General features: G+C 41.9%; 1 protein-coding gene across 1 annotated transcript in view; it reads left to right on the top strand.

The window, feature by feature from the left end:
- The first annotated feature begins 707 nt into the window (after window positions 1-707).
- TNIP3 (TNFAIP3 interacting protein 3) overlaps window positions 708-21,833 on the top strand; it is a 36,330-nt gene continuing 15,204 nt past the window's right edge. The window contains exons 1-8 of the mRNA XM_054030604.1: window positions 708-808; window positions 2,708-2,791; window positions 4,878-4,943; window positions 6,271-6,402; window positions 11,789-11,917; window positions 16,093-16,212; window positions 19,352-19,477; window positions 21,039-21,092. Of these exons, the coding sequence (XP_053886579.1) occupies window positions 773-808; window positions 2,708-2,791; window positions 4,878-4,943; window positions 6,271-6,402; window positions 11,789-11,917; window positions 16,093-16,212; window positions 19,352-19,477; window positions 21,039-21,092 (747 nt within the window). The 5' untranslated portion in view covers window positions 708-772. The remainder of the gene's footprint in view (window positions 809-2,707; window positions 2,792-4,877; window positions 4,944-6,270; window positions 6,403-11,788; window positions 11,918-16,092; window positions 16,213-19,351; window positions 19,478-21,038; window positions 21,093-21,833) is intronic.

Genomic DNA, 21,833 nt, shown 5'->3' with positions numbered 1-21,833 from the left:
TAAAGATAAGAAGAAAAACAGCGTGTTGTAGCTCTGTCTTTGCACAATTATAGAACTATTTCAAGGGGAAAAAATTCACCCTCAGGCTGTAAAAGCATGAAATGCTGCATGTATATTTCACTGTACTTATTGTTCTTTTTGCTGGCTGTTTTCTTCCCCATAGTTTTTACAGGCATTATTGGTATTCTCCATTAAGTGACTCACCAATTTCTCTCTTATAAGGAAATACAGGGTGTCTTAATGTCACGTCAGAAAATGTTTATATTCAGGCAAGCCAAAGGGCTTGATTCCAATTGTAAACAGATATCTCTGGTACTGGGGAAAAGAAAGCCATGTCCCTAGAGCTATTTATTGAAAGTTTTTATTTTTCCTTCCCTTATCTTTGCCAGTTCCTCACCCAGGGGAGAATCAACCAGTAAAGGAAGGGATTGCAATTTACATACCATACTAAACAAAGCCCTATCCTGTCTCATACATTAGTCACAGACAGCATGCTTGAGACATTCTGGGAAGCCCCTGTATAGAAGGCAAAAAAGGTTTAAATCAGAGTTCCATCACCTATATCTTACTCCGTGTTGCTTCCACACGCGCACAACTAGTTGGGAACATTATCTGTGAAGTTTTTGAGACACATGTTTTAATAGAACTTTTTTTCTTCCCCCCCTTCGGACAACCCCACCTGGTTAAAGTACATATTTTATTTGCTTGCCTTCTTTTAAAGACCTGCAGTAAAACAGACATCCAAAGCCTCTTTCAACTGCCACAGACAGGCATGAATGGCTCGGAAACTTCAGCAGACCAGTTACAGGTAAGTGAGCATTTCTGATGGGGAGCAGTATCAGTGGCATGTTGTTTAATTAATGGAAATGTGCAAACTAATTAGACATTTAGAGCTATCACTTTGTGGATGGATCATTATAGGCTTGTGTGGTAAAATAGTCTTGTCAGAATGAATGTATTCTGTTTTAATGTACGAAGGTGATACTGGAATGCTATAGATCTTTTAGAAACTTTTTAATCTTTAATTTTTTTCTTTAAGAAGCTGATCCGTGGCGTGGCCAATTGCCATGGTAACAAGGCAGCTTCTTGAGGCACTGTTAGCTATACCAAGATTTGAGCCACAGGCACCGAAGCATTCTTTGAATTTACTAGCATTGTATTTCTCTGCTGGAAAGTGTGAGCTGTGACATTTAAAACTAATCACAATTTGTCCTTAAAGCTGTATATATTTATCAACGGAATAAAAAGAATATGCAAAATGTATTTGGTAGATTTTGAGAATTCTGTATTAGGCTGTGCTTCACTTGCCTGGGCTGACAAGCTGTGCCAGCTCAGCAGCGCATGCAGTAGGCTCACAGCAGCTGGCTGGAGTGGGAAACTCCACCATCAGTCGGTCGACTCCATGGGCAGGAGGCAGCCAGAGATAGATCACGGGCATGGGGAGTGGGAAGCTCCTCCTAGGCCAAGCTCCAAGGATGAGGCAGTGGCACTGACACAGGTTGAGGAGGAGCAGCAAGGGATTGGGTCACAGAAGGGTGAGCAGGATTGGGGGGTAATTAGTCCTGGCAGCTCCGCAGAGGAAACAAGGTAAAGAAAATGGAATCTGGGCCAGCAGCTAGACCCTTGCAATCCGACTGGAACCTGATAGGGTCTGACTACAAGTGTCGGGATTGGGTAAGGAATGAAAACAACTTGACATGCTTGGACTTGAGTTCAGGTTGGCTGTGGTCTAGTCGGATACAGATCAGGCTTTAAAATTCGGTCCTAGCAGACCTCTAATTGACAGTGCAGTTTTGGTCTGAAAACCAGACTACTGAATGGATATTTGGTGGGGGAGGAATTAAAAACAACACTTTCAATGACCAAGCATTTGACATGGCCAATGTGCTTTTCTGTGTTATGTATATTTATTCCAATTACAATTCTGTTTCTACATGCAGCTAGTGTGCATCATGGTTTGTTATGAGAACCTGTGATAGCTTCTTGGAAATTATGATCTATTGGGCTAATAATATAATATAAAAATGAGGATTTGCCTGAAACCATACTGGCTACAAATGACCTATGAAGTATATTTTGAACCCATTATGGATCTAATTATGGGCCCACTCCTGCAAACACTTACTGCTGGGAATAATGCTTACTGTACTAATGCCCATGAATGAATGGGACTATTCATGCCTGCTAGCATGCCTAGTGGTAAGTGTATGAAGCACAGCACCTTTATTAGTTGTGAGGCAGGCAAACAATACTTTAATACACAGTATCTTTAAAATAAAAAGCAAAATATGAATGTAAAAAGCTGAAGAAAATCATTAGACCTTTGCTGGCTTTTGCAAACTGCTTTTTTAAAGAATTGCCCCGTAACACAATCTGATACACAATGGGCTAAAATCTCAGTTAGTTTATATTGGCATAGCTCCATTGACTTCAGTTGGCCACAATTCTCATTTCCACCACAGAGTAAGCAAGTGAGTGTAAATTACATTTTTGTTCAATTTAAGGCCTTTTTGCCTTGCCAGGGAGATTTAAAGGACAGTAGTGTAAATCTAGCACTTAAATAGAAATTTCCCTCTTCAAATTGCTTTATAAACATTAATATAATTGACATGTAAGGTAGATAAGTGCTCTATAGGATAATACTGAATTTGGGGGTATTATTTAGAAGGATTTATTTTAAATATTGTTTTTTTCTCTCCTCTGAAAGTGTACGTTACTGACAAAAAAGAAGAAGATACCAACAGATACCCTTGAGCAACAGATCAGAATACTGGAAAGACAGAGACAAGAGGTAACTGATTATACTATTGTGAAATTATAATTTTTGGTTTTCCAGAGCAGGAAATAATAGGGCTCAAATTGTTACTGTTGCTCACACTGATTAATATTTACTTCTCTAGCAGTTCCTCTTCAGTCAGTGGCAGAATCAGGGCCATGATTTTCTTGTGGAATGCTAGTCCTACATTCTGGAACCAAAATATTCTTGCCTCACAGTTTGTCATGAAATAAGGTCCCAATCCTTCAAACACTTATGCATATACTTAACTTTATGCAAGTGACTAAAGCCATTGGCATGTTTCACATACATAAAGTTAAGCAAGAACATATATGTTTGCAGAATTGGGGCTGAAAACACACTAATAATGTGCTGATATAAGGTGGCGTAGCCAAGCTGAAGGTTAATGATTTCTTGAACCCCGAGTAGGGATTTATAAGACATTAGTGCAAACTTTATTAATGCTCATAGTAATGCCAAGGGATAATGTTGAGCAGCAACAAATTGCTTATTGGGTGTCTGACTCCTAGCAAACTGGGAATGTTTCTTTTTGTGACCATCCTAAACAGTGATCGATGTGCTGGATCTCAGGATGCTTCCAGGGGGCATATTTGAGGAGTGTAAACCATTTGTATTGGTTCACTGCTAACTTTTTATGTGACAGTTACGTGTATGATTAGGGCCCTACCAAATTCACGGCTGTGGGAAAAAAAACATCATGGACCGTGAAATCTGGTTTTCCCCCTTGAAATATGGTCTTTTGTGTACTTTTACCCTATACTATTCAGACTTCTCAGGGGAGACCAGTGTTTCTCAAACCGGGGGTCCCAATCCAAAAGAGGGTTGCAAGGTTATTTTAGGGGTGGTTGCAGTATTGCCACCCTTACTTCTGCACTGCTGCCTTCAGAGCTGGGCAGCTGGAGGGTGGCAGCTGCTGCTGAGGGCCCAGCTCTGAAGGTAGCAGTGCAGAAGTAAGGGTGGCAAGCCCATACCATGCCATCCTTACTTCTGCCTTGCTATTGGCACTAGCGCTCTCCGGCTGCCCAGCTCTGAAGGCAGCGCTGCCACCACCAGCAGCGCAGAAATAAGGGTGGCAATACTGCAACCTCCCTACAATAATCTTGCGACACCCTCCTAAGATCCTTTTGGGTCAGGACCCCTACAATTACAACATTGTGAAATTTCAGATTTAATATCTGAAATCATGAAAGTTACAATTTTTAAAATCCTAGGACCGTAAAATTGACCAAAATGGACCATGAATTTGGTAGGACTCTATTATGATAAAAGCCAATCCCTGTTCACTTTATATATGGAAGTAGTCTTGCTGAACTCAATGGCACTTTCATATGAGTAAGGCAAGTGGGGTTTGCAACATCTAAAACTACACCTATCACATATACCTGGCAAGATATAATGAACTTTAAACAAGGAAAAAAGTGTATGTAACTTCAAAAAGAAATTGGGAGTGGTAGTTCATTTGCATTGCTACTGTGTTAAACATGAGTCACCTGCAATTTACTGCATATCAGAGTGATGTAAATGTCACGGATGAGGAAAGCCTCAGTTTATGGGCTTGTCTACATTACCCACTGGATCGACGGGCAGAGATCAATCTAGCAGGCGGTTGATTTATCGTGTCTAGATGTGATAAATAGACCGCCGAGCGCTCTCCCGTCGACTCCGGTACTTCACCAGGGCGAGAGGTGCAGGCGGAGTCGACGGGAGAGCATCAGCCGTCGACTTACTGCAGTGAAGACACCACGGTAAGTAGATCTAAGTACATTGACTTCAGCTACGTTATTCACTTATTAGATCGACTCCCCCCCCCCCCCCCCCCCCCCCCCCCGCCACACACACACACCCTCCAGTGTAGACCAGGCCTAAATCTCCACCTTGACTGTATTCTGGAATGCAAATATCAAAGAAATGAAAGACATGCCACAAAGGTTGGCAGCCTTTGGTCTTTCTCTTCTTGAATGTAAATTGGCTATAGATGATGATGAGATGCTGAACACCTTTGTTAGCTTCAGTTTAAACTATGTAATAATGCACTTCAGGCAAGTGATGCTCACTGAGAATTACTGATTGATAATTGCAGCTGCTGGAGGTGAACAAGCAATGGGATCAACAATTTAGAAGTATGAAACAGCACTATGAAAAAAAGGTAGGTTTGATTGTTTCTATTGGGCTCTAAAAGTGCCACCAGCTGACCCATTCTTAAATACAAACTAGGCTACAGGTATAATTTGAAAAATAACATAAAAACATTAGCGGGTTCTATGTCCACCCCCACCTCCCACGTAAAGGAAAAATTGAGAGTTTGAACATAAAATAGCAAGTAATGTGCATATGGGTTTTCTGGCAATCCGTTACTGGAGCTAAGGTTCAAAGTGGTCTTTGAAGTCCTGTGAGGATCGTTGTGATCATCAAAACAAGAGTCCTCCAGAAGATCATGAAAACTGTGCCCACTTTAAGCCATGCTTCCCTGAGAATTAATCTGCAGGTGTGCAGTGTGTGCCAAAGGTACTGCATCTGCACAACCACAGATCAAATGCCCCTGTGCCATCCCTTATGCTACCTTCTAGGTTGGTTTATGAATGATCAGCCTGGAGATCCCCTTTTTGGTATACATGGTAGGGGAAGCTGAAGATTGCTCCACTAGCTCTAATACCTGGGTGGATTTTACCACATGAGAGGCTATACGGTATAAGGAGCTCTTGTTCTTTTATTTTAAATAAATACTGTTACTTTTCTTTTATTAAGAATTTTGTTACAAGTGGTAGTCTCCTCCTCCCTCCTTTCACATACTGCGGTATTATGCCACAGACATTTCTTTTGAAAACACCATAATTAGTTGGCTAGCAAACTCGGCTGCCTGAGTGGTTTCTTCTTTTAAGTAAATAATCATAATTTCTATCAGTGTCTGCCTCTAACTGCCTTATAGGAAAAAGAAATTCCCATTTATTTTTGTTTTCTACCAAAGACAAAATGTTGATTTCCCGCCCCCCATTAGCTCTATTAATAGACCACACTGTTCTTTTCTGAATTGCTTATACACAGAGAGAATACAAATGACTTGTCTCCATCAGTGCATGATCATTTTGCCCCCAGTTGGATTATGAGGTGCATTTTTGCAGAAGGAGCCCATGATGGGGAAGAAAAAAGAGCATTAAAAATGGGAAATCTGTAGAGGGGCTGCTTCTTAACTGATGTAAATTGGCAGCTAAATCATTGGAGCTAATTGGATTTACAATAGCTGAGGATCTGACCCAGGGCCAAAGTGCTTAAAATGTTTCATTAGAGAGAGACCTGGAAAGGCGGCGGGGGGAGGAGGGGAAATCTTATTTATGTACAAACAGTTTCGGCTCCTTCTCTGTGCCTAGCTGCGTACTGAGAACAGAAAGGTTTTGAAGGAGCCTGGGGCATACCGCACCACTCAGTGTCCTCTGCCTCAATCACCCCTGTTGTGAGTGTGTGTGATCATTTTACAGCTTGCAGAAGTGAAAGCGAAACTTGGTGCATCACAGAGGAGTATCAGTGAGCTGGAGAAAGAAAGGCACCGGCATCAGCAAGAGTGTGAGAGTCTGCAAGCCCTGGTCAGAGATGGACCGCTTCAGGAAGCGGTAGGAGGATTGCACTTTACCTACTTGATTGTGTGTGTCCATAGAGTTACATGGGGTTTGCTCTAGTAAGAGATACAGCGTGGGATGAATTACACCAGTGAGATAAGACTAGAGTATCGGGTTCCTTGCCTGGTGGTGTTATGCTCCTGAGGAGGCGGCAGATCGGAGATCCATCTCTAGAAATGCAAGTGACTCCTTGTGGCTGTATCACTCCGGAAGTTGACAGAGGGCTGATGAATAGAGCATTTGGGGCGTGGGGGTGGAAGCATACTGATATGAATTGTGCACCTGTCCCCTCTCAAACTGATCTGTAAGTGGGTGAATTTTCTTTATGCTCAATACAAGAAAATGCTTAAAATAATCTCTCCAAACTGGGTGACTGGGCAACAAAACGGCAGATGAAATTCAATGTTGATAAATGCAAAGTAATGCACATTGGAAACATAATCCCAACTATACATGCAAAATGATGGGGTCTAAATTGGCTGTCACCACTCAAGAAAAAGATCTTGGAGTCACTGTGGACAGTTCTCTGTAAACATCCACTCAAAGTGCAGCAGCAATCAAAAAAGCAAACAGAATGTTGGGAATCATTAAGAAAGGGATAGATAAGACAGAAAATATCATATTGCCTCTATATAAATCCATGATATGCCTACATCTTGAATACTGCATGCAGATGTGGTCGCACCATCTGAAAAAAGATATATTGGAATTGGAAAAGGTTCAGAAAAGGGCATCAAAAATGATTAGGGGTATGGAATGGCTGCCATATGAGGTGAGATTAATAAGACTAGGACTTTTCAGCTTGGAAAAGAGACGACTAAGGGGGGATATGATAGAGGTCTATAAAATCATGACTGGTGTGGAGAAATAAATAAGGAAGTGTAATTTAGTCCTTCTCCAAACACAAGAACTAGGGGTCACCAAATGAAATTAATAGGCGGCACGTTTAAAACAAACAAAAGGAAGTATTTTTTTACACAACGCACAGTCAACCTGTGGAACTCCTTGCTAGAGGATGTTGTGAAAACCAAGACTATACCAGGATTTAAAAAAGAACTAGATAAGTTCATGGAGAATAGGTCCACCAATGGCTATTAGCCAGGATGGATAGGAATGGTGTGCCTGGCCTCTATTTGCCAGAAGCTGGGAATGGGCGACAGGGAATGAATCACTTGGTGATTACCTGTTCTGTAAATTCCCTCTGGGGCACCTGGCATTGGCCACTGTCAGAAGACAGGATACTGGACTAGATGGACCTTTGGTTTGACCCAGTATGGCCGTTCTTATGTTCTTACTGTAGGAATTTAGGGATACATACACAAAATGCTTAAGGATAATTTAGGGTAGTAAATATATTTGTGTGTTTAACAACATGTTTTCAAATACATATAAAAATATTTAAGGAGCTCTTTAACTTACTACTGTTAGGCCCAGTCCTGCAAACACTATCTGGTATAGTGCTGACTACTCGGAGTAGTTCAATAGTAAACACACTATGTGCTCTAATAAGTGTTTGCGAGCTCAGGTCCTAAGACTTGAAGTCAGGTCAGGGTTCTGTGTTTTTCATGCAAAACATGATGACATGAGACACTAACGCAGTTGGAGGAATGCATCACTTCCACTGTACCTGTATTAATGTTTGGTATTGGCTGCCGTAAGATAAACTCACATCTTTGTATGTAAAGCTCTTCATCTCCTCTTTTAACATTTCAGTGGTAGTCTCTAGTCTTAGACCCTGATTCAGCAAGGTACTGAAACATGTGTCTAATGAGACTAATCACATACTTTAAAATTAGGCACATGCTTTAGTAAAAGCACTTCCATCAAGAGTGTTTGTGCCCCTTTAGAATTCACTTTCCACAAATATTTGAGGAATCCAGTTCACTGGCATGAATATGGACAGAAAGTGAATATCAGTATTCACCTCAGAAATTGCTCCTCTGTTACGTTAAAGAAACAATTCCATGTGATGTATGTGACCAATTACAACTAAGTGATATGGCTCCAATTTAGAATATTCTCAGTCAGCTTCACAGAACAAAAACTTTAAAAAGAGATTCCCTGAGTGCAATTGAATAACAACTAAAACTGAGGAACTTGCATCTGCAAGTGGCTGCTTCATGTTCAGGAAAAACAAAGCAAATACATTGTTTCCTGTAATCATTTGCTTGTCTTGCATTAACTTAGGCCATAGCAATCAGGAATGCAGAGCATGATCTGCAGAGACAATAATTGATGCTGCTATGAGTTACACAAGTGATTCACAAACTGTGTTTTGTCAGTCACATAGAGGTTGAAGAACAAAACAATTTGAGAACTAAGGAAGGCTGGTCCATGAGAGGATCTTTCTTTGATGAAGTGGTCCAAAGAATGAAAGAGCTGGAGAACCATTGGGTTAAAGGATGTACAACACAGTACCACACAACTTGGCTACATCCTTCATACAAACTTCAGAGTTTCAGTCTGCAGAGTTAAAATAAAACACGCATAAAGTTTTAAATAGATAGTAGAAGGAGAGTAGCATTAACAGGGTGTTATCCAGGGACAAAAAGATGTGTTTTTCCAGTGGGATCTGAAAATGCATAGTTTGATAAGGCAAAGAGATGAAAGGCTTTCCCAGATAACCAACAGCTGCAGAAAAGATTCTCAGATCAACAGTGGTGAGGGTGAGTGAAGGGACAGAGAGGAGGTTTGTGTTTACACGAGAGAGAGAATGAGGAGAAGAGCAGGGAGAGGGGTAGGGGGTCAATGAGTTGTTCTGGAGCAAGTCTATGGAGGGTTTTAAAACAAGGATGGCAATTTTGAACTGGAATCTGAACTGAGTAGAGAACCAGAGGAGGTTGGTTAAATGAGGTAGTGATATGGTTATGTTCTTTTGTATTTATCAGAAGGGGAGCCCCAGCATTTTGCAATTGTTGGGATCGGGGCAGCTCTATGTATTTTGCCGCCCCAAGCACAGCAGTCAGGCAGTCCCGCGCCTTCGGCGTACCCACCGCCAAATTGCCTCCTCCTGCGGCTTGCCGCCCTAGGCACGCGCTTGATGCGCTGGTGCCTGGAGCCGCCCCTGGTTGAGATTTAGGAATGGGGGAAGCCTTAGAAATAATACTAATCATCGAGGCAAGAAGAGATGAAAACTAAGGATTTTTAGGATTTTTATAGCTTAAAAAAACCCAAGCTCCAAGTTTACTCATGTATCTGTAATTAACTAATCAGGAGATGCTCTACTAAAATTACAAATTGTTTTGAAGAAATTAAATGTTCCAACTAATTTGGGGTATAGTGATGGAATGTAGCCACGTTATCAGTAAATGTAAGCCTGCAAAGTGCTTTTTCAGTGGGTGGATGTACACGTTAAGATTTATCCTTTTTTTTTTTTGTGAGCATTTTAATACCATATATAAAACAGTAGTTGACTGCACTGAGGCACACCTGTTGCACATAAGAATGTGTTTTATGGCCCCTGGTGTGCTTGATCACAGTGGGTTTAGGTTTGTTGTAGTTTGTTTCTTTATTGTCCAAAACAGCAGAACTCAGAAAATCTCTTAATTTTATTTTTCCTTTTGTACAAGAAGTCCCAAGCTTTTAAAATTAAATTAGAAAAATGTCAAAATAACTCCGATCTAACTCAGTCTGACAAAAGCAGCTCATGAGGAAAGTTTTAACCCTTCAGAGCAATGTGAAGAAGCTTGTACAGTACTGTCACTCTGGGAGTTTGATACTGATCTCAGCTCCACTTAGCTGGTAAATCCACTAAGTAAATGCATTGAAGCCAATGGTGTTTTACAGTCAGACACCAGTAAGACTGTAGATGTGATGTGAAATCAGAGTTGGACTGCATGTTTAATGTGCCAGTCATGTTAATCCCTACAATACTATCTTAAAAATAACATGGTAAAAGTGCTGTCCTAATTAGGGATACTTTCCTTAATTGGGCAATAGTTAAGTGTGGTCATGCTCCACTCTGCATGGCTAGGGTGGGGACAAAGGTAACTTTAAGCTACTTTCGTGGCTCCCTGATCCTGGAGCAGGCTGGGAGCAGATTCAGCCTCTCTTGCAATGTGGAACAACCTCAGGTCTGCTCTTAATTGTCAACTACTACAGGAACCATTTCATTAGCCAGGGATTGCTGGAGCACTGCTGCACTCCAGCCTAAGCTGGGGATAGGGTTGCAACTTTTTAATTGTACAAAACCGAACACTCTTGCCCTGCCCCTTCCCTGCCACTCTCCCCCACCCTCACTCACTTTCACGGGGCTGGGGTGGGGGGGTTGGGATGTGGGAGGGGGCTCCAGCTGGGAGTGCTGGCTCCAGGGTGGGACCAGAAATGAGGGGTTCAGGGTACAGAAGGGGGCTCTGGGCTGGGGCAAGGGGTTAGGGTGCGGGAGGGGGCACGGGGTATAGGGTCTGGAAGCATGTTTGGGTGCTGGACGGGGTTCCAACCTGGGGCAGGAGGATGGGGTGTGGGGTCTGGGAGGGAGTTAGGGTACAGGAAGGGGTTCCAATCTGGGGAGAGGGTTTAGAGTGTGAGCTCTGGCTGGGCAGCGCTTACCTCAGGCGGCTCCCAGTTGGCAGCACAGTGAGGCTAAGACAGGCTCCCTGCCTGCCCTGGCTCCGTGCCGCTCCTGGAAGCGGCCGCCATGTCCGGCCCCTAGGCAGAGGAGCGTCCAGGAGGCTCTGAGCAGTATGTGCTGCCTGAGCCTGCAGGCACCGCCCCCTGCAGCTCCCATTGGCTGCAGTTCTCCGCCAATGAGAGCTGCAGAGGCAGTGCTCAGGGCAGGGCCAGCGCGTGGAGCTTCCTTGATTGCACCTGTGCCTAAGGGCTGCAGGGACATGCCGGTCACTTCTGGGAGCTGTGCAGAGCCAGGTCAGGCAGGGAGCCTGCCTTATCCCCGCTGCGCTGCCAACAGGGCTTTTAATGGCCCAGTCAGTGGTGCTGACAGGAGGCACCAGGGTCCCTTTTCGACCTGGTGTTCTGAATGCCTGGCAACCCTAGCTGTAGACACCTCCTGTGCTGGACTATTATAATGTAGAACTGGAGTAATAATCTCTCTGCAACCTCATCTGTTTTGATACCTGGCTTCAAGGTCCCTTTGTGCAACCCGAGTACACGAAGGGGTCAGAATCTGGTCTGGTATGTCGTCTTTTTTTTTTTTTTTTTTTTCTCATCATGTGAGTAGTCAGCGCAGCGCAATCTCAGCACATTTTATAGCGTCAGGCTCCAGCTACCCAGTATTTTTCCTGCTGCTTCTCCATCCAGTAGTTTGGCACAATTCCTTGGGATAACAAAAGTGCAACACATCTGCCAGATACTCTGAAAACATTATTGAAAAAAAAATTTCATCTGAACCTTATCCACATTTCTATATGTTTTTACATTCCAGAAAGAAAAAGAAATCCTAAATAAAGCATTGAATGAACTGAAGGAAGAGAACAAGCTCCTGAAGGAACAAAAAGCTTCAGTGACCAAAAAGAGAGAGTACTATGAATGTGAAATAAGTCGCCTCAACAAGGTATAGACAAAGAGAAGTATGAGATGGGAAACATTGCTTTAATATTTTTTGTATCTTTGACCTGAATTTATTTCAAGGATCTTTGCTGCCAGATGATGCCAATGTGGAAGACCCTGAATGTTGAAAATAGGGTGCTCTTCTCTCCTCCCATATTACTCATCTGCTGTGTTGCTGGGAACCCTGATCACTACTAATCTAATAATAATAATATATGGAGATATCCTATCTCCTAGAACTGGAAGGGACCTTGAAAGATCATCAAGTCCAGCCCCCTGCCTTCACTAGCAGGACCAAGTACTGTTTTTGCCCCAGATCCCTAAGTGGCCCCCTCAAGGATTGAACTCACAACCCTGGGTTTAGCAGGCCAATGCTCAAACCACTGAGCTATCCTTCCCTCCCTCTGTGTGCCTTAGCATGGGAAGCTATGGTTAATGGAGACAGGAGAGGGATTATCTGAGCCCATCCTTACAGTCAGCTGCTGTTAACAGACAGTTGCACTAAGAAGGGGAATATAAATTTCCTATAGGCCAGCTTTGGAGGAAGCTTTGGCTTCTCACACACTCTTTTCTGTGCTTCAGATTCCCAACCTGACTCAAGCACCTTGTGGGTTCCTAGTCATTCTCTTGCCTCAGCAATGTTCATTTCTCAAAATTCTTCTATCTATCGACTGTCTCTTCCCTCCACTCTCTCCTCTGATCCCTAACCCCTGTTGCCCCAGACATAATCCCGTTCTCCCCCTTGCAACATTACTCCATTCCCTGCTCAGCTTTATAGGATAAAATCCTGGCTCCAATTGAAGTCACTGGCATAGCTCTTTTTTACTTCGGGACAAGATTTCATCACAGTCTTTTTCTCCTGGCACCCAACCGCCTTCCTTCTCTGGCCTTACAGCTCAGAATCCAAATCCTTTCCACCAGACAGCGCCCAGTGAAATTCTGTTTTTAAAAGGGGGGAAATGTAGTAAACGTTGAATCAAGAGATCACAGAAAGCAAGATGTGTTTTCTAACAATGTACCTCTTGGTAAACCACAGAAGCTTCCTGAGGAAATATGCTGCTCTTAAAAATTACTGTGACGTAACTTTGAATGATGCATAGGCTAAATTCAAAGCAAGGAAAATGCATGTTGCCTTGTAAAAGAATTTGACTGAACTTGTGGTTTCTCTAGCTGTCTCCAAAATGCTTTGACCGGACTCGCGCAGGAACTTTGTGTGACTTCAGCTCCAAAGGCCTATTCATAAAATAATTTACTGGAACATATTGTTCTGTTTTGCTAGGGTCTTGTAGTGTGGTTGGGACTGAGGGGGAGGGAGGAAAATATTCTCATTTGGGAAGAGCTGTGCTGCCAGTGCGATACCTGTTGCTCTATAATACAGAACTCACTGAGTGCAAGAGAGAATTGTTCTTTCTGGTTTACCTGGTATTTGGGTTCTTCTATAACTATTTCACTAGTGTACATCGAAACTGTTGTCCACAGTATTGCCAGCCCCATGCATTCAAAAATTGAGTTAGACTGCCCCAAAATAATGAGATTTTAAAAATTAATGTTCTTTTTATTCACTTTGTTATTTCAAGCCTTTAGAGTTCATATTTTCCAGCTTTTTCTCCACACAATGATGGTAGAAACTTCCAGGGGGAAAAAGCTGAGATTCTCACATCATCACATGACTCCGGGACCTGGGTCTTTAAGAAAAGCACCCAATATCATGAGATTTGTTCTAAAATCACAAGAACTGGCTACTGTTCATAATTAGAAATAAAGAAATAAATTGATAAACAGAGAAGCACAGACTTATTTTGCATACAGCATTAAAGCAATTCTTTCAGATGGCTTGAGAAGCAGTGTTGCCGCATATTTTAGATTGTAGCTTAATACATAAACAGTAGATTTCTCCCACCCTCCTCCTCTCCAAGTACTATAAAATGAGAACTGTTGAGGGCCACAGAATAATCTGTGAATTCTGCTACTGGATCAGCACAAAATTATTTACAGCACAGATGTGTGACTAATTCTGATATACTAGGAAAATTCACAAAGTTCTTCCAATTAATCTCCTCCACTTCCACCTGTGTGTGTGGTGAGCTGATCTGGAGCTAGCACAGATCTGTGACATAAAGTATTTTGGAATTGTTGCCACCTTAAAAACTAATCAAAGTTTTTATTTTAAAGGTGTATATAAAGTCAGCAGAGTTAAAATGGATATGACAAATAAGCTTTATAAGCTTGGTGACTGATTTATTAAAGGAGACCGAAGACATAAAATTCAGTGAAAAAAATCAGAGAAATGGGGAAACAATGCCTCATCAAGGAACAATGAAATAGGCTCATCTTTGAATCAGAGAGCCTGAACCACTGTGTGCAAGTATATTGTCAACAAGGCACAGGTGTATACCACATGGGTAAGGGGGAAAATAAAACCAGATTTAATTCACATTCATCCCAAGCAGCTATACTTAACAATCATATGTAAAAGAACGGGTTTGACTGGGAACAGACCAGGAGAGTGTTTTAGCTTTCAAATGTGTTGTGATTCCATTAAGCTTTACAAAGTCTCTTCCCTGCCTCCCTCTACCCCATCCCCAACTTGTAATTAAATTTTAGGGAGTATATCATGCAGATACACTTGCAGAGAATTAGGACATACTGCTCCGGTCGGGCTGGGGGTTGCCGTAGATATTTGGCTCTCCATTAATTTTATTGCTTGTACACAGTAGTGAAATATCATTTCAGAATAGAATGGTCCAGAATAACTGTAAATCAGAGGGGCAGGCTGCCCCACTAAGTTTGATACAATACAGAGAATCTACAAGTTGACCAGCTGCATGCATTTTTATACTCTCTCATCTTTACATCCAACCTCATTCACACAACCCTGCACATATATGTGCCTCTCAAATGGCACAACTATTAGGACAGTACTCAAGGTAGCTCAGCAGTTTGGATTAGATTAAAAATCCTCTCTCCTCTTTCAGTTTCCTCCTTGGGAAGCTATAGGTTATAAGTATAGTTTTACTGTCACTATTTCATGGAAGACAAGGCACATAATACTAATCTTCGGGTTACTATGGCCATCCGTGCTTTTGTAACTCCTGCTCTGCCCACCCTCTGTCTCTCTAAATCGGTCTTCCCTCCCTTATGACCTTGTATGGGAGCTGGCCAACGGGAGGTCACTTCAGATGGACTCTACTGGGCATTCTGAGAAAAATTCAGTGACATCCACATCAGGGAATGGTTCCTCTATGAACTCCTTGGGAGCCTTTTGATAGTTGGCTGTTTGATGGTAACTCTAAATAGTTCAGACAAGGGGAGGAGTCTGAAACAATTCCCAGGAATTATATCTTTTAAAAATGCATAATGTTGAGACAGCCATGGTCTCCTTGACAGAGGTTGAGATGGGACGACACCAAATGGCTATGTCAGAATAATAAAGGAATGTGACATTTGTTAGCTGGTGATAGAGAGGGAGGAGAAACAATCATTTTAAGATGATTCCAAACCTATGAATAACTGGAATACAGTAATCTCAAAAAAATAATGTAAGGGAAAGTAATGCAAAGTATCATAGCAGGGTTGGATTGAAAAGCAGAGCAACAGTAATACAATGGTGTAGTGTGTGAAATCATAACTCCCCCTAGTGGCTGGCCATACGGACTATGCAACCTCCTGCATGCCTAAAGCTAAAGGATTTTGAACTCACGCAGTAGAAATGTGTACTTTCAGTGCTTAAAGGTCTTTGGTTCTGTCCCTGCTGTAGCCATTATTTGCTAGATAATGGCTAAATATTTTTTTTTTTAATCTTTAGTTTTGGGAACCCATCTTTAGGAACCTACATTTTTTTTCAAAAGTTTCTCTAGGCTTTCCAAAACTCTGATTTTTCACAAGCAAAGGCATTGGTAAATGTAAATTGGATGGACCTGCAATGGCTTGATTTACAATCTAAGCACTGAGTCTCCCAGAATGATAGTGTCCCAAACCTAGAAGCCAGAATGTGGTCACTTTGAAAATTTGGGTAATTAAATATTAGTCGCATAGTTTATACACCACATGAACTCTGTGACAATTATAAATGCGGTCAAAAGCAAGTCATGACTTGCTTGAATCTGTTCAGTCAGAGATGCCAACATTGTAATGATTAAAAAGGAATTCATTTGAGGTGGTGAATCCATGTTGTTGCAGGCCCTTCTGGATGCACTGCAAAAGGAACACCCGTCCGTTTTTGTGCCTCATTTGGATAAGACTGACAGGAACTGCAACCATGAAGAGATGAGGACCCAATTGGAAGTTCTCAGACAGCAGGTGAGAATGCCTGGAAATCAGTCTGACTGAGTTTAACACTGTACTATTTTTCCCCCTTTCTCCTAAAAACTGTGTTCTGGTTAACTTGTTATCCTGATTTTGAAAGGAGGAAGCAGTCTGGCTTTAGTCCAGATAAAATGATGCTTCTAAGATCCTGTTATCACAGTGGTATGCATTGTCATAGGATGAAATTCAGTCCTGAGGACCAGCACAAGGTCTATGACCCTGTGGGGACGGGGATGTGGGCAGTTAGACCTAGTGGTCAGAACCAGGGTCAGAAGCCAAAGCCAGAGTCAGAGCTGGGGTTTGGATCACACCAGAAGTGGATGCAGAATCAGTATTAGGAGTCCCACTGAGGGTCACGACTGGAGTCATAGTCAGAGAGCTGTGCGAAGGGTCAAGCTGAAGCCAAAATCAGAGCGTGTATCGAGGATCAAACCAGAGTCAGGGAATAATGCCAGGGTCATACCAGAGTCAAGAGGTAGGATTTAGTTCAGCAGCAGATCAGGAGTTTTTTTCAGTTGCTCAGACAACTTCCTGTGCACCTTCTGGCTTAAGTCATGTGTCTGGGCCAATTGCCAGTGCTGGACATCTGCTTCAGTCAGGAACTTCATGGGCAGAGCCTCTAGTGGTCCAGAGTCCTGGTAGATCCCATCCCTACTAGTTCTGGAGAGCTGTCAGTTAGTGGCTGCTGTCGGGGACTGCTTGGGGACATGGAGGCCCAGGTTTGAGATCTGCAATCCCTCACAGCATCACTTAAAACATCACATAGGGCTTATGTGGGATATGAGAAGGTCATAGGCATTGTGCTAGCTATCTGTACAGGGCTGAATTTTACCATAATGGATTATATATTTCAAGAGTTATTGATTAGTCTGATATTGATCTCTTGCATTCTGCCTGTCCTCATTTCTTGTGAGCTGGCACTGTATTGAATTATATAAGAATCCTGTTCTTGGAAAACCAGGATGTTGCACATCTCAGTAATCCAGTCTCTCAGAAGAATGATGCAGCACAGGCAGACACAAATCACAACCTGCATACTGGCTGCAGAGAAAACCTCATAGACTTTAAGGTCAGAAGGGACCATTATGATCTTCTAGTCTGACCTCCTGCACAACGCAGGCCACAGAATCTCACCCACCCACTCCTGTAACAAACCCCTGACCTATGTCTGAGCTATTGAAGCCCTCAACTTGTGGAAAACTCTGCTGTTGTCAGAGAAGCTGGAGGTTATCAGTATTTCAGTCATCATTTTGAGGAATAGATATGATTTTCTTTGGTTTGTTTTCTCTCTATCTAGGAACAGGTCAGTTTAAACTCCCCTACAAAGTACCTATATTTTTAAATTGTAGGTCTGTCATCCTGTACAGTGTTAGGCAAAGTTATCGAAACATGAATAGACATGATCAGAAGATACATGGGATAAAATACTTGTTTCTGTCACGTTTGACCAGTTGAGCCAGACTCGACTCTCTAATATAATGTATGCCACATGCTGGGGAGCAGAATCTTGTACTTCATTGTGCTGTAATGGGTTATTTCATTCTGCTAGACAATAAAATAGCGTACACCATTTCTCAAAATCCTCCTGGGGGAATTGAAATGTAGCCAGTCAGTTTTATTAATATAGGTTTCTAGTTGTAGACATCAGTATAGACATTCTGGACCTTACACAACATGAAGGGGAACAGAAGACTTGTGTGGAGGAGGATAGGCATCTATTTGATAGCATATCTCCATTGCTTAGCCATCTTTGGCCTATCCCTGGCTGGGACAGAAGGGCTAATCTCTGAACAACAAGAGGGGAGGGGCAAAGGAAAAGGGAGAAGCAGGGGGGTGAGGGATACACAGTCTATGTAACACTCCCCCTCTTCTTCAGGGCATCAGAACTTATAATGCAAAGGGGTATCATAAGTCACTCCACCGTGAACTGTAGCACAATCTGCTCTCCCAGAGTTTTAACAGATCATGTGGTTACTTGGCTGTCAGGGTGAGCATGACAGGACAGATTGCTATACAGCTGATGCTGTGGAGGGGTGACGGTTGATCATAGATGGGCTGAAACATATAGGACATGACTCTCTGCAGGAACTATTGACTGTGCCCCCTCCCAAGGTGCTACAAGCTGACACTGGGCATGCCTCCTTGAGGGGACAATGTGGTAGAGCTGACACTCTGAAAAGGCCTTTTATGCATAGCTTTATGCAGAAAGAGAACCGATAGGCCTACATGCACTGGCAGAAGTGTCTAAAGAGTATTGCTGATGTTGCCAGCTATATATAGGTAGTGTAGATAGTGATTTACAATTTATCTTGTTTCACTTTCTCTGGTTCAGTTGATGGCATTTCTTCACTGAACTAGAGAAACAGCAGTAATATTAACTTGTGACGTAAGTGCTGCATGTATAAAAATGCTGGCTGGTTAATAGCAAAAACATTTTTAATTCATGGTGCATCAGGTAAGGGGTCGTTGAGATGCTTCATAGGTCCCAGCTTACCTCTGGCCCATCATTCTGTTCGAGTGATAAGCTCAATTTTATATATCCTCATGTTAGCATTTCAGGGACTATCCCTTGCAAGGTCCTGAATACCGCCGGCAAGGTAAGAACCAGCAGATCCAGCAGTGGAAGTTGAAGATGCTAATCATTATAGCTGGTTGGAAAATGGAGAAAAATGTAAAATATTTGTATCTTAAACCAGCATTTGAATCATCTTGAAGAATCCACACCCTTAATATTTGGATCTTAGTGCTAATCACGTCTAAGGCAGTCTCCAATAAAGCCATTCAAATATAGCAATATTCCACAAATACTGAGATTGTGAATTATTTGTGAGTGGGATCACATGCAGATAAACAGACTAAACTAGGAAAAGCATGGAAAAAATATTGAAGGTAGATGTATAATAGAAGGGATCAGTCTAAAAAGTGCTCTGTAAATTAGCAGTTGCTTGTTGCTTAATTTGTAAAAATGACACAGGAAATGATCATGGTTGTAGAATTCCAGTGAGAATTGCCTCTTAGGATGAATTCTGTACATGTTTGGAATGTGTTTAAAAAACAAAAAAAGAGTAATGGAAACATTGGATCACTGTAGCACTACCACAATACATTTCATAAATAATATTAATAATTTCAGGTACAGATATATGAAGAAGACTTTAAAAAGGAGAGATCTGACCGAGAAAGACTTAATGAAGAGAAAGAAGCACTGCAAAAACTTAATGAAAGATCACAGTCCCAACTGAACAAGCTAATTTCTCAGGTATGATTTAAAGAAAGTTGCCATTGTCAGCACGTGTGCATTTTATTTTTATTTTCTCACTTTCCATACAACCCAAGACTTTTTGACTTCCTTTAATTGACATTGGATTTTATTTGAGGTCACCACATGGGATGAAATCATTCTGAAGAAATGTTGTAAAGAGATGAGAAATGATTAGAGACTTCTTCCAAATTAAGTAGATGGAGTGTCTATTAAAAAGGCTGTTCAATATCTCTTAAACCACAGTTCTTTTGTCTTTCCCTTTTTATTTATTTTGTTGGCATGCACTTGATATAAGAAAAACAGCCTCATCCCCAAACCTAGAAATAAAAAATGTGTGGCGCCAAGTCCTGCTCTGTTACGGTGACCTGTAACTGTCTGAAAAGGTGGTGTTACTCCAGAGCAAAATTTGTCCTAGTTCAGATTAATTGAGCAGTCTGAATGGAGTCATTCCATTAGTTGGGAAATCCTTTTTTATCTCCAGTGTGATGTCAATGTTCTGAGATGCGAGAAGCTGAAATGAAATCGTAGCACGTACAAAATATTGAGCTTTCACAATCTCTTCTAAAAAAATAATGAAATCGCAAGACTTCTCTGTGACAAAAGTTGAGCAACATTTTGCAATAAGTGGCAAGTCATTATGGAGTGTACTCTGCTGTACTATCATCCCTCTGGACTTCCTGATTTAACCACAGAAGTATTAGCTGATTCTTAACCAACCCACAAAGCAGTACTGTAGACACTGGATTTTACTGTAGCATAAGAAGCAAGGGATTGATACCCCATAAGGTAGCTCCAGGAGTGCCTCCTGGAGAGGTGTTGAGTGCCCATGTCTCCCATTAGCTTCATTGGGAGTTGAGGGCATTTAGCACCTCCCAGCAGGATATTCAGCATTGCACAGAATAAGGCCCCAAATGAGAGAATATTATTAAAGTTGTATGGCACAGAAGGCGGCATTTCATTTGAATGCAAAATTGTTAGTGATGCTACAAGTAGTGCCATCCAGGGCATTCAAGCACACGGGAATAGCATGGACATCCTTAGTATGTTACCCACTCAGTAGACGTTGGGTATTTCTGTGGATGAATGACATTTTAATCAGCTTTTAAAGAGTTCAGGTGGTTTTAAAGCCATTTCTCTCATTGATATTTGTGTTGTGGTAGAGCCCAGCCAGGGAGTAGAAGTGGCTGCATAGAGTTTTCTTCCAATGGTCATAGGAGGATGTGACAGCCCTTCACTTCAGTGTTGGGAGATCACTGTAAAACACCAATATGTGGGGGAACCACCTACTCCTCTGCAGTGATGTGATCAGGGATAGCAGAGGCATTGTGTGTCATGCACACACAAAGTAGTTTCTTGTAGATGGCCCATGAGCCAGTGAGGATCTCATCATAACATGCACATACATGGGAGTTGTTCCAGCCCCAGTGCTGTAGGAGTGCCAGTGTATGTGTAATGCTTGGAGTCTTCTGTGATTAACTGATGGTTGTGTTGGAAGCAGCTTTGGGACAGGTAGTCAAGAGGGTTGATTTATCACAGTGAAAATTTTATTTCTCCACAGATAAAAGCATGTTGGCAAGAAAAGGAACTTCTAGAGAAGCAATTAAAGCAACAGGTGTGTGTGCGCCTCTTCAATACCTTGTGTTTTGCATTTACATTAAATGTTTCAAGGATTCTATGAGCTAGTAGAGTAAATCCCTACTTCTAAACTACTCATCTCTCCTTGTTAAGGGCCAGATCCTTCAGCTCTTACCTGTGTTGTGCCACCAGTGTCATTGGGACTATACGTGAGAGTAAGGGCTGCAGGATCAGCTCTGAAAGCATTCCATAATAATAAACTCATTGTTTCCCATAGAAAACTTTCTCTAAATATGTGGAGGTTGCTACAGGCATGCTATCCATTGAGCAAGTTTCACTACATCGGAGTTCACTAGGGATTAAATTTACCCCTGTTTGCAGAAGCTCAGCACAATGCCTGTGTACCCTGTAAACCTCTCTATAAACATGTTTCACGGTATTAACTCTGGCCCAAATTCATTCAATAAAGGGTCTGTGATTGATTTGATGATATTTGTGAGGGTTCATGACAAGTTCTAGGTATATCAGTGCAAAGTGCTTATTTGATTGGGCCAATTTGTGAGGAGCTGACTCCAGCTTTTTTTTTTGCTCAGTTAGTCTGAGCAAAAAAAGCATATTTCCATTGATTTCATTGGGCTTCAGTAAAGCCTGAGCAACAACAGAGCAAAAACTGTGAGGACCTCAAGATTTGGCTCATTACTATCCATATTCTTTATTAACCAGGTTCCATGTTAAGCAAGTCTGCATGTGGTTAGTATTGGTTGAACAGTGAGTGCTA

This window comes from Malaclemys terrapin, chromosome 5, assembly GCF_027887155.1.
Source record: "Malaclemys terrapin pileata isolate rMalTer1 chromosome 5, rMalTer1.hap1, whole genome shotgun sequence".
NCBI classification, from domain to species: domain Eukaryota; kingdom Metazoa; phylum Chordata; order Testudines; family Emydidae; genus Malaclemys; species Malaclemys terrapin.
The sequence above is the reverse complement of the archived record's forward strand: the minus strand, read 5'-3'. Positions and strand labels throughout refer to the sequence as shown.